The 12,339-nt window shown below is 47.0% G+C and overlaps 1 protein-coding gene across 3 annotated transcripts in view; it reads right to left on the bottom strand.

The window, feature by feature from the left end:
* Positions 1 to 12,339, bottom strand: part of CEP170 (centrosomal protein 170) — a 598,101-nt gene that overhangs the window by 371,197 nt on the left and 214,565 nt on the right. For all 3 annotated transcript variants that reach the window (XM_086926848.1, XM_086926849.1, XM_086926850.1), the window contains exons 5-7: positions 11,669 to 11,727; positions 11,410 to 11,569; positions 5,997 to 6,131 (exon numbers count right to left, since the gene is read on the bottom strand). In XM_086926848.1, coding sequence (XP_086782974.1) covers positions 5,997 to 6,131; positions 11,410 to 11,569; positions 11,669 to 11,727 — 354 coding nt within the window. The remainder of the gene's footprint in view (positions 1 to 5,996; positions 6,132 to 11,409; positions 11,570 to 11,668; positions 11,728 to 12,339) is intronic.

Below are 12,339 nucleotides of genomic sequence, written 5' to 3'. Positions count from 1 at the left end.
GAGAGTTGTATGCCCGACTGGTAACCAACACTAGGTCTGTTAATTGCCCCTGAGCCTGTGTCCACTGATTTGCTAAGCACTCCTGGAGCGGGCGCATATGCAACCGTGCGTGAGGGACTATGAAGATGCAGGAGGCCATCATGCCTATCAACTGCATGAACACTCTTGCTGGAAGCGAGTGTCCCGGTCTGAACTTCTGGATTAAGGACTGCATGCCGTCTATCCTGACCTGGTTTGGTCGTGCCGAGGCCGTCAGGGTATTGATCGTCGCACCCAGAAACTGCCGGACGTGTGCCGGCTGAAGGTGTGACTTCGGGTAATTCAACGAGAAACCCAGGTCGTGAAGGAGGTGAATGGTAGTCGACATGTCCGCGGCGCACTGCTGTTCCGATCTGGCTTGAACGAGCCAGTCGTCGAGGTAGGGGTAGACATGGATGTTCTGCCTCCTGAGGTGCGCTGCTACAGTCGCCAGACACTTGGTAAAGACCCTTGGGGCAGTCGTGACTCCGAAGGGTAGGACTTTGAACTGATAATGCGCGCCCTGGATAGTGAACCTGAGGTACTTTCTGTGGGACGGATGTAATGGAATGTGGAAATAAGCATCCTTGAGATCTAAGGTTGCTAAGAAGTCTCCTTTGTTTAACATAGGAAGAATCTGCTGCAGTGTAAGCATGTGGAAATGCTCTGACAGTATGTACAGATTGAGGGGACGGAGATCCAGAATTGGTCTGAGAGATCCGTCCTTCTTTGGAATGAGGAAGTACAGAGAATAAACCCCTGTGCCTTCCTCCCCCACTGGCACGAGCTCGATTGCCCCCTTTTGCAGCATCACCAACACTTCCTGCTGCAATAAGTGCAAGTGCTCTGCGGACATAGGTCTTTGCCTTGGCGGAATGTTGGGTGGAGTGGACTGTAACTCTAGACAATAACCGTACTGTATAAGTTGTCGCACCCACCTGTCTGTGGTGATGTTGGTCCAGACGGGCAGGAACTGCTGTATTCTCCCCCCGACAGGTGTTAAATGGTCGGGGGGCAGTGACAGAGAGTCACTGGTTGCTTGGGGCAGAGGAGCGTGAATTATTGCCTCCTTTGCCACGTCCTTTGTTGCTGTTTCCCCTGTAGCCCCTCTTGTTTTGTTTGGGGTACGAGGACTGTGCTCCACCTCTAGGGAACTGTGACTGTTGACCCATCTGTCCTCTGGTGACTCCACGGGCACCTGAGCGACGAAAATTATTGCCCCGAAACTGCTGAGATTGTAGGGCCCCCATCGATTTAGCAGTTTCGGTGTCCTTTTTAATCTTTTCCAGGGTGGTGTCAACATCTGGACCAAACAGTCTATCTGGATTGACTGGTTGATTAAGTATGGTTGTTTGAATGTCAGGTTTGAACCCCGATATGCGGAGCCAAGCCTGTCTTCTGAGCATGACACTGGTGTTAACGGCCCTAGCGGCCGTGTCCGCGACATCAAGTGCGCACTTTATGGCCGCGTTGGAGATCAGTTGTCCCTCCTGTATAAGCATTTTGGTGCCCTCTTGAAACTGCGGAGGCAGGTGTTCTACAATTTGCTCTAGTGTGTCGTAATGTGATCGATCATAACGTGCCAGTAGTGCCTGTGTATTTGCAATACGCCAGAAATTGGCAGCCTGTGCAGCCACTCTTTTGCCTCCTGCCTCTAGCACTTTGGACTCCTTATCCGGGGGAGGAGCTTCACCCGTTGTTTGGGAGTTGGCCCTCTTGCGTGCGTTTGCTACCACCAAGGAGTCGAGCGGCAACTGTCCTCGAATGTATGCAGGGTCTGCAGGCGCTGGTCTGTACTTTTTTTCAATACGTGGGTTGACCACCCTTGCCCTGGTAGGCTCTTTAAAGATGTCCGCAGCGTGCTTGAGGACCCCTTTGAGCATAGGCAGTGTCTTTACATTTCTTTCTGAAACTGAAAAAGTGTCGAATAGAAAGTCTTCCTCAACTGGGTCAGCATGCATGTCCACGTCGTGATTAGCAGCTGCCCTCTCAATCAGTGCATGAAAACCTGCTGAATCCTCCGTAGGGGATGCACGTGTACTGAAGGACTGTGGGTCTTGCCCCACATCTTGGTTGCCTTGGTCCCCAATGCCATAATAAGAATCTGGCTGTGCATCAGGTTCATTTACTGGGAACGTGTATTGTTCATCTTCACCATAGTCCCCACTGTCAGAGTGGTCTGGAGACGGTGTTGGGCTCCTTCCCACAGGAGGTAGAATAGGTTCCATGAGGCCTGATGCGTCCTGTGGAACCTTCTTCTTCTTTAGGGGAATGACGTAGGATTCCACCGGCTGCGAAGTGATCTTCCTCTTATAAAGAGTTAACTTCCCCGTGTCCGCGTCTATAAAACACTCCGAATCCTCTTCGGGGTCGAGCACTTGACCCGAAGATGTCCCCGCCGTAGAGGAATCCGACTTCTTTGGCGTCGATTTCGAGGAAAAGGCCTTTGGCACCACTTTTGGCGGTAGAAGGAAAAGGAGCTTACTTGCCGGCTTGACCGGGACGTCTGCCGCCTTCTGCGTCGACGGCGTTGGCGTCGACGAGGAAAGAACCTTGTCCTTAATTCTTTGTAGTGAAGCAGCCACGAGAGATGCGTCGGTGACCGATGTCTTTGGCACCGATGAGGTGGCCTTGCCTTCGGATGCGACGTTCCGTTGGTCCTTTGGAGGGATGGACGGCGCCGACCCCGAGTCCCTGGATCGATGCGCAGATGTCCCCGATGGAGCCGGGGCAGTGTCGGTCGCCTTAGCTGGCTTCGCCGGCGCCGGCGCGCTTGTCTTGTGCGTGCCCCCCTTTTTAGAGGATCTCTCCTCCGGCGCCGATTTCGACCCCGTGGAATCGCCGTGCTTCTTCGACTTCTGCGGACCGGAGGTCGACGGAGTCGATAAGGCCGCCGGTTTATTTGTTTTCGCCGTTACGACCGCCATCTTAGGGACGTTCGAGTCCTTAACTTTCGGTTTCGGTTTCGGGTCGGCCATCTTAGGTGTAGTCGAGACCGTTGCTTTCAGTTTCGGTTTCGAAACCCTAGGCGCAGCAAGTATGTCCGTGGCCGGGCCGACAGGCGGGGCCGTGGCTTGCGCTACAGGGTCTTGGGTAAGGCCGACAGGCGATCCCGCGACCCCCTCCTGATGTTCTTCAACTTCGGGGCATAGCTCGTCCCCTGAGCTATCTTCCTCGGCCCCATAAACCATCACGTCGTCCCCTACCTCGTCGACGTATTCAAGGCCCTGACCCACGACTCCGTCGTCGTCATATTCCGGATCGGCCTCGACCTCCGTCTCAGGCGGGGAGATTTGAAGATGATGGCTCTGGTCTTCTTCTTCTTGGTCGACGAAGATGTTATCCGGATCCGGGGCCGTCTGTTTGGCCACAAGGCGCACCGCGCGCCGAATCGTTAGAGTTTTCTTCGACCTGAACTTCGCACAGGCCCGGCAACTTCCTTCATCATGGTCTGGAGAAAGGCACTTATTACAGACCGGGTGTACATCTACATGTGGGTATTTGGATCCACAGAGCGGACAGAGTTTAAACGGACTCCGCTCCATGTTGGGAACTTAGTGTCGAGTCGCGATGAGAAGGCCTCGATGTCCGAAGAATAGTTAGAAACTCCGGTGATTCCGGCTCCGAGAGACGGAAGAAACTCGAGACCGAACGCAAACAATACCGACGTAAAGAAACCCAAAGCCTTTTGGCCGTAAAAAATGATGTTTATTCGGTTCCGACGGAGAGACGTCGAGACCGCATCCGAACCCAATGGCGGAAAAAAACAATCTGGGGATGGAGCCGATGCCCATGCGCACTGTAGTCCAGGGGAGGAGCCACCCATCTCAGGATACTTCGAAGACTCTTCCAGGACAACAATGTGCGATCATCCGGACCCAACACTAGGTGGCGATCTAATGCAAAGATATGAATTTAGCAGCCCACATGCCTCGAACCTGTTATTACTGCTGGACGTGAGTGTGGTCGATGTTGGAGCTTAGTTGACTCTGAGCTCCCCTCGAGGAAGCTTGAGCCCTGTAATAAACAAGGACTAAATATGTCGGAGTTAGGTCCTAAATCTTTTTCTGTATAAATTTGTGGGAAATTTAAAAAGGTATTTTGTGGTAACGTAGTCGAAACATTCTCTGTTTGCAATGGTTGCAGTGCTTGGTGACTAGAGTTCTGAATAAGACTCACGGAAGATGGTTAGTTGGAGCAGGCCTCTTGCTTGCAGGTGTCATAGGGGGGAAGAAGCTGACTTGGTGAAAGTTGGAGACTTGGTGAAGAATTTTGAGTGGCCCTCATAAGGCACTCCGAAGCGGTTTTCTGATCATCAGCTAGAGACCCAAAAATAAAAACATCCGGTGCTAGAACAGGCTTGTTGGTTGATGTTTGAGACACTTGAAGCATGTGCACACTTGGCTCAGTGGGTTGATAAGGGTCACAAGACTTAGTTGCCTCGGAGGCTTGAGGGGAGGAAAAGTGCTGGACTCCACCAGGTGCTTTTTTAAAGTAATCGAAAAGAGAGAGATTTTGAAGCGTTCAGGGATGGTGCGTGAGAGGGATGCATATTGCTGTTTTTGTTGTTCTGCCAACCATTTGGTAGGGAATTTGAAACCTTCAATGTGACCGTAGAGGTCAGTGGATTCGTGAGGTTGACTGAGACACAATCCATGACTGTGTGCAGCCGTTTGGGTTTCTTTCATTTTAGTGTGGAGGGTGCTTTTCTTATTTTCCCGGATCTCATTGCTTCCGTTGTTGTGCGTAGTTGTGCATAGTTGTTCGGGGGCCTGTGGGTTAAAGAAAACTAGTTCAGATGGACCCTCAGCCGTTCGGTCTCTTGATTGCCAACCGTACCAGAATATGGTTCCGAAGGACGGGGGGGGACGTAGAGAACCAACTTGGCCCTGAATCCAGGAATGCTGAATCTGGTCTTATCCTGGGTGGCAGGATCAGTTGGCGATGGCCATGACGCGCAGGCACCCCCCGCTATCTTGGTCCAGACACAACCCCTCGCCATTCACTTCCTGCAGCCACCTGTCCGCTACCCCTAAGGCTACTCCAAAGGCCTGACACTAGGCCTGGCTCCTAGCCCCCTGATCCCAAGTGCAACGTCCACAGCTAGCGGACCAAGCCAAACCAGGTGGGGGCGCAGCATAGGGGGAACAGAGTGAACCACCGCGGGCCAGATCCCCTCTGGGCAGTAGAACAGTAGGGCCGGCAGTGATGGCAATGGGTAGGTGGGGGCGGGGGGAGCAGAACCAGGGCTGGCTGGACCGGACTGTCGAGCGCCCGAGGGAGACTGGCCGGCAGGAGGGGGGGGGGGTGGAGAAGGGAGCAGCGCTGAGACCAGCGGTGACTAGAGACAACTGGGATTAGGGCTGGGGCAGCTGGGAGGGGCGCTGGGTGGCTGCCCGGAGAGATGTTGTTACGGGCCGGGCGGCCAGATGAAAAACCAATCTGGCCGGAAACAATTCGGGGTCAGGCGGGGGCAGAGCAAAGGTCAGGGTTGGCGGGGGGACACAATGCGCCGAGTAGAGGGGCTGACTCAGTGCCTGACTGTCATTGAACCAGGCACGGAGGAGCACAACAGCACAACTGCACCGAGAGTCCGCGGTCCTAAAATCGACTCGGGACTCACCTTGGCTCACGGGACGGTGACAGCCGGACCTCGGCTACTCAGCTACCCCTCTCTCGGTCGACTTACTCGTCACCGCCGTCACCCTGTCTGCTTTCGCTGCATCTTCCGCCCTCACCACCGCCGCAGCTTGCACCCTCCTCTGCTCCACTCTGCTCCGCTCCGCCCACAGCCCGCGTCCTCGCCACAGTCCGCGTGCGTGCTCAGCAATCCTTCCTAACGCCCGTCCGTAGTTCGCGGCTTGCAAAAAAAGTTGTTTAAAATCGTATCCCTTAATTGTGTAAAAACACCTCTATTAAATTAACTTTGTTGTTTGTGTCCTTAGACAGTGACATGATTGTTACAAAAACAACCTTACCAGAGGCTCCACCTTCATTGGTTTTTCCTTCCTTCTCATCTAGTTTCTGAGAATCATCATCCTCTGCATCCTCATCTCCCCACCAAGAAGGCTGCCCATAAAGAGGTGTTCCGCGGGGCATAGCAGAAAGGTCTCCTGAAAGAGTACACAACAGAGAAAGTCAACATCATCAGTCGCGTTATATGTAGTTTATTCATCACTGAATTGGTACATCTACGCACGCGGTAGAAAAGAAATCTTAGAAAATAGAGAAATTATCCAGTTACGACTAGCTAGCCAGCCATAACTCACCCAAAGCATGGCTGATGGAAGTCCTACATGTATCACAGATATCACATATGACGAGAACCATGGTCATCATCTATTTGTTCTAACAGATTCCCTACAGAGAGGAGCAGCTGCAGTTCCACTAAACAGATCTCCTGATAGAGACTGCATGAAGAATAAAGATTGTAGTATCACTTTTAGCAACTGAATGCCCTTGAAAAGATTATGTACAGAGGAAATACTGTTGCAATAAAACTCAAAAGGAAAAGATATCCTCAAACACATGCGCGCTACGGGTTTTCCCGCTGTGCGCTGAAATTTAAAAATCGCGCGGTTTGTGACAAAGCCAGCTCGTCCTCCGCGTAGCGCAGGTAACGCCCATGACGAGCTGGCTTTGTCATCCGCAGCGAAGGGGTTAAAGTTAGATACATCACAGTCAGTAACCAGATGTTCCCATATAAAATAGAATGACATCAATGGATGCTCCTACGCTCCCAAGTTAGCAATAAATGATCTGAAACACATTAAAGGCATTTAAAAAGCCGCTATTCCACTGTCAAAATGTAAATGTCCTTGCAGAAATACAAGACAATATACCCGTGGGATGTGAACCCAAATGTTTGTTGACGTTTTGCAGGCATCTATTAGACACGACAGAGAAGAATAGCACAGTACTGAGATTGCAGTAACCAGAAGAAGAAAAATCATTAACAACTGCTGCACTTGCACTGATGTACCCCTTGGCAGGATCTCATTTGTGGTGTACCTTCTTTAGGCTAAGCAGATCTTACCCAACTCTTGCAGTCGTTTACAATGAATATGATCTGCTCAATGATCTGGTTCATGAAGTCAGAGGCTTAAATATTGCATGCCTAGACAAAGAATAATTCAACATCATGCCTATTAATGTACGTTAATCAAAACCTAAGTGACAAATAGCTCCCTTGTGAGGAACTACAGGATGTCCTATGACGTACAGAGGTGAAGTAAAAGACCTGGGCTTTTAAGCTGGTTGAGACTCCACAGCTGAGAAATCACAGTTTCTGGACTATTGAAGTCGTATTGCCAGTATGGCAGCTAGCCTGTACTTGAAAGGGGTCATCCAGTGAGGAGGGAAAAATAGCCCTATTTATTCCGACCTGCCCAACTAAAAATACCCAATAATAGGCATTACCTGGTATTCCCTTGTTTGATAATGTTTGCTTAGGTTTTGGGACATATAGTGACATCAGTTGTATTTAGTCAAGCATTTGCCACTAACAATGGCCATCAATAAACATTTCGGAATAATCCTTTGTTTGATGATGTCTGTTTGGGTTTTGAAGCACATTGTGACATTGTTCATAGTTTGGGGTTTAAAGACGAGGTAACATTTTTAGCAATAAGTACATTCATCCGTCATGTGGCTGTCGGGAAAGAATAAAAGGCAAATACCAGATGCCTTTCTAAGGCAGCATCCTACAGGATGACCAGTGTTCAAAAAGAGAACGAACTGTGGCATTCACAAAAAAGTAGGGCCAAAATCTGATCACGGCTGGAAAGGATCTTTGAAATTGGTAAATGCTGCCTTCACGTGCATCTTTAAAGTATGTTTTACTGATTAGATATATATGTATACACAGTTTCTTTATAACGTTGTCCATTGTTCCGTAAAATGACAGAGCTATTTAGTGGTTCCATGTTCAGGAATATCAGATGACCCCATCATGGAGAACCACCTGCATTATTTCCCACCGGTTTGGGGTTGTACCAAGTTAACATATGGCAACATGAGAAATTGGTTTATACAGAGCTTTTCTCGGCTACCAATGAACATGCGTATGCGGTCAGATTGTCCTCCCCTGTGCAGTTTCAGTATGGATGAGAATCTGCTTCTCTGACACTTATCAACTAATTAGCGCAGGGCACCCTTTATGTATCCATTTTGAAATGTCTTCTTGTTTTTTCTTGTCTCCTTTTTTGACTTACACTAAAAAGCTACAGGTTAAAGACACTGGATTTGCTCCCAAGCAGCATGCAGCACATTCTTAATGCCTCTATTGTCCGGCACAACAATCAATGCCTGTCTGAATTCCATGTGCAATAATCTGAATTCTGTTTCCAAAGAACCATCCAAAAACCATCTAGTGTGCACAAGATGCAATCAAAATACTGTATAGTAGGAGATGTTCACTTTATAAGATGAGGCATAAAATACAAATGTGATTCTTGGAGCCAAGAGATATACCAAGCACTTCTGCAGTTAATGAGAAAGGGAGACACACTATTTATGCAACCGCCCACTCCCACATCAAGTTTCTCCTCAAAGGCTAAATGCAAAATGTGTTAGCACTCGTCAGGAGAAAAAAACAAAATAGTCTTTCTCCCAGTAAATGATAACTTGTTCTAGTTATATTCAGGTGTCAAGGTCCTGGGCTGAGGCCTTATTGCCTAGGAACCAAATGCCACTCCAAGACCAAACCTTCAGTGGCAGCATCCGATTTAGAATGACTCACTACGGTGAGGCTCCGGTCCGGCAAGACTAAATTTACAAACACTTGGCAACCAATGATAGAGTATTTCTGCAAACTTGATCATGCACACTTTCAGCCCCCGAGGCTTCGGGCCTTACACCTTTTTAAGGACAATAGACTCCCCTCTAACGCGGAAAAATTTAGGGGCCCTAACAGGGATATTACGTAATCACTCATCTGCATGGTATTGGTCACCTGCGTCACCATGACCTCCCTCGGGTTCCTCTCCCTACTTGGTCCTTCCATCTGCAAGTGCTTTGTTCCTTATTGTGAAATGTTGTACCCTCACTGCTCGCACTCTCTGTAATGTCTCTCTCTCCCCTTGGTTCGACAACGCCTGCCCCATCTCATGTGTTTATTGAATCTTCTCCCAGAACACGGTCCCTCACTATGTCAAAGATTTGTGATGTGCAGCTGTTTTGTACCATCAATATTTTTGAGACTCCAATGACATCCAATCAACATCTCACTAGACTGCTTCATGCGTTCCTCAAAGAGGACAACTGAAAGGTGGACCCTAAATCTTGTAGACTCATGACAGGTGAGATAACTACTTCAACCAATGGCCTCTTGCAAAGTTGATTTCATGAAAAACAGTCACTCACAGGCCTTTAACACACATGCTAATCACGAGAGCTCAAGCCCCATGCGCCTTCTACAGTCTGGATTCAACGGTTCTTAGTATGCCACATGCCAATTTCTGGTTCCAAACCTTGGAAGGAGATTGTCTCAACCATTGATCACAGGCTTCACCAACTTTTACCTGTTCAAAGGAAGTACCAAAGACTGCTGCCCTTGCAAGTTAGACAACCCTCTTATTCCATGGATTCCCATCTTCTTGCCAAGATTACAAAGAGCATGGCGGAGTCACATGGTTAACAGCGGTTTTTTAGACTAAATCGTTTTTGTTGCTGACAGTAAAAGACTTATCATGCATGCAAGCTAGATCCTTGTCTCGCTCTGTGCCAGCTTCGAGTCTTCAAGCAGAATCTTCAAATGGTCAAGGAAATGAATACTCCACCTACAGAACATTATCAAAGAAGTTCTCCCCTTCAGATACCATTTCTCTCCAGCGTTGTAGAAGCTTTCAAATCAGGTCTGCATCTACTAGATATATTGCTCCTACTGTTCAGGTTTTTTTGGCAATACACAGAGCTCCAGTTTTCTTGCCTGTTATCTTACTTTAGCCATCAGTTCTCGTCTTCTGCCAGATTCTCACCTTCACTCCATTTATTTAATTCAACATTTAGCTCAAATCTTTCTGGGAAGTGCATTCGTAAACTTTACCCACCTGGCACAAAATTCCACTTCTGCTTGTTACTCCACTGTCTCAGTCAACTTTAAGTTCTGGCAAGCTGTTAATTCTCTTTTGACGGACTACTTTCTTGATAGCTCCTACAATTATTCTGTCACAACTGAAGAGGTGCTCTTGAGTTCGGTATGAAGTGAAGGCTACCACTCACCACTAGTCCTAGCTTCACAACCAGCCAGTGACCTCTCAGCCTTCTTAGTGGATCCACCTGAATTGACCGGTGTACCACCACAATTTCAGATCCACAATTTCAACCTATCATTCTTTCAAATCCAGAGGGGGGTGTGCGTGTGTGTGTGTATATTACATACATAGGTCCATGTTTACACTAACATATTATAAAATAAATTAAATATTTAATAAAAACAAAGATTCTGAGATTAAGAAAAAATCAAACAAAAAAATTAAATACAAACTCTTAGATAATTATGTAGGTTCTTAACGGACTGAAAATATGGCAGTCCGAAATGAAAGATGTGAAATGGTGGTGGTCGAAATAGTAACATACAAGTAAACTGACCACAGAGTTCTCTGATCCAGTTGGGATAGAGCAGAGATAGACACACTTTTCTGAAGTACATACACACCTTTTTCCACCATAAATCAAGCTTCTGGTTGCACTGATCATCAGGTCTTTCAAATTAGTGCTCTCCTTCAGAGAAGCACCCACAGGAGTTTGACACTTGAAGAATACACTTAATTAACTAAACCTAAGAATAAGTAGTCAACAATCACATTGGCAAAAACAGGTAATGTGACTCAATACCCGGGAATGGAATAGATTCCAACCAGAGTCAAAATTCATGCTCATCTTTGAATCAGATCCATGTTTTCCAAGGACCACAAGCATTTTCCCAATGATTCTGGCCAAACTGAAGCACAAAATCGCCGGAATAACTATGGATGCCAATACTCAGACACAAAACATGGACTCTAAATGGGAGCGCAACAAAGAGTGATCCTTCTCACCAAATGTGTTGTTTGAAGTTAAATGTCAATAGCATGCCCAGCAGAGGGACGCAAGGAATTTTTTCCCCAATGAAAATTAGGACCAACAAATAGTAAAGACTAAACTATGCAGCCTGCCCACATTCAGAATAACTTAAGTGGCAATACTTGTTGAAGCACCTCTGGGACCATGAACTGGACAAGAAGGGAAACACAAGCACTGTGATCAATTAAACATCTTATAAGTAAAAAACATCTCTCCTAGAGAAGCGTGTCTCTAACATGTAAGTGAAAGTACCCGGCAGACAATGTCAAACCAGCTGAGAAGGCACAATATCCGATAACAGTAAAGGACACAAAAAAGAAAACTCACCAAGCGTTTTCTCTTCCGATTTTAATGCCTCCATTGCTTTATGATGAACTTCTACTGTGCCTTCTGATGACTTCACTTCTGATGCTTTAAAGTTTGAGGATTTGGATCCGTCAGTCTCCAATTTCTGGGAGAACTGCAGCTGACTCGTAAATTTTTCATGCTAATAATAAAACAAAATATTAAATTCTGTAAAAAAGAGGCACTCTAAACTGACAGCTACTATAAGAACTACTTTAAAGTTATAAAAACAGTACTGTACCTTAAGTGCTTCTTCTGGTACCCTCATTTCACATCGAACCACGGTGAAGAGATTAGTATGTTCACTGTGCTAAGGAAAAGAGTAACGGCTACAACGTATGAATTATACAGCAACCGTGATCTGAACTTGAAACAAATTAACTTTCTCCCGTAACATGAAAATTATGAACGTGGGAAACAACTTGGACTGGTTGCAACTTACTGGTTTACTTAAACATTTAAAACCACTATGTTTAGCTATCAGTAAAATCTTCTAATCAAATAACATACAAGTTGCAGTGGCTTGCATGCATAGAGCTAAAATATCAGTTTACCTGTGCAAGCTGACGGTGGTTGAATAGTGGGAGCTAAACATGTAGATGTCCACAAATCCTCATCAATCAACATATGGTTGGAATACATTTTTCCTTTCTATCACACATTACTCCTCTGTCACGTTGCCAACAGATTAGCAAGATTAAGTGTTTCAAACACCCGACTGAATGGAGCAGGTTTCGAAAACCTTTTTGTCAATTGTGCCATACGGTAAAAATGTGTCATCTCGGCCAACCACCATGCACAGAACTTTCATCCGCCGTTTCTGTACAAAAGTATTTTTTTTACCACATCTCAATCTAGTTGTGTTCTCCTTTTACTCTCCCTGTCCACCAGTTCCAACATCACGTTTACCAT

Source organism: Lissotriton vulgaris, chromosome 6 (genome assembly GCF_964263255.1).
Source record: "Lissotriton vulgaris chromosome 6, aLisVul1.2, whole genome shotgun sequence".
Taxonomy (NCBI): Eukaryota; Metazoa; Chordata; class Amphibia; order Caudata; family Salamandridae; genus Lissotriton; species Lissotriton vulgaris.
The sequence above is the reverse complement of the archived record's forward strand: the minus strand, read 5'-3'. Positions and strand labels throughout refer to the sequence as shown.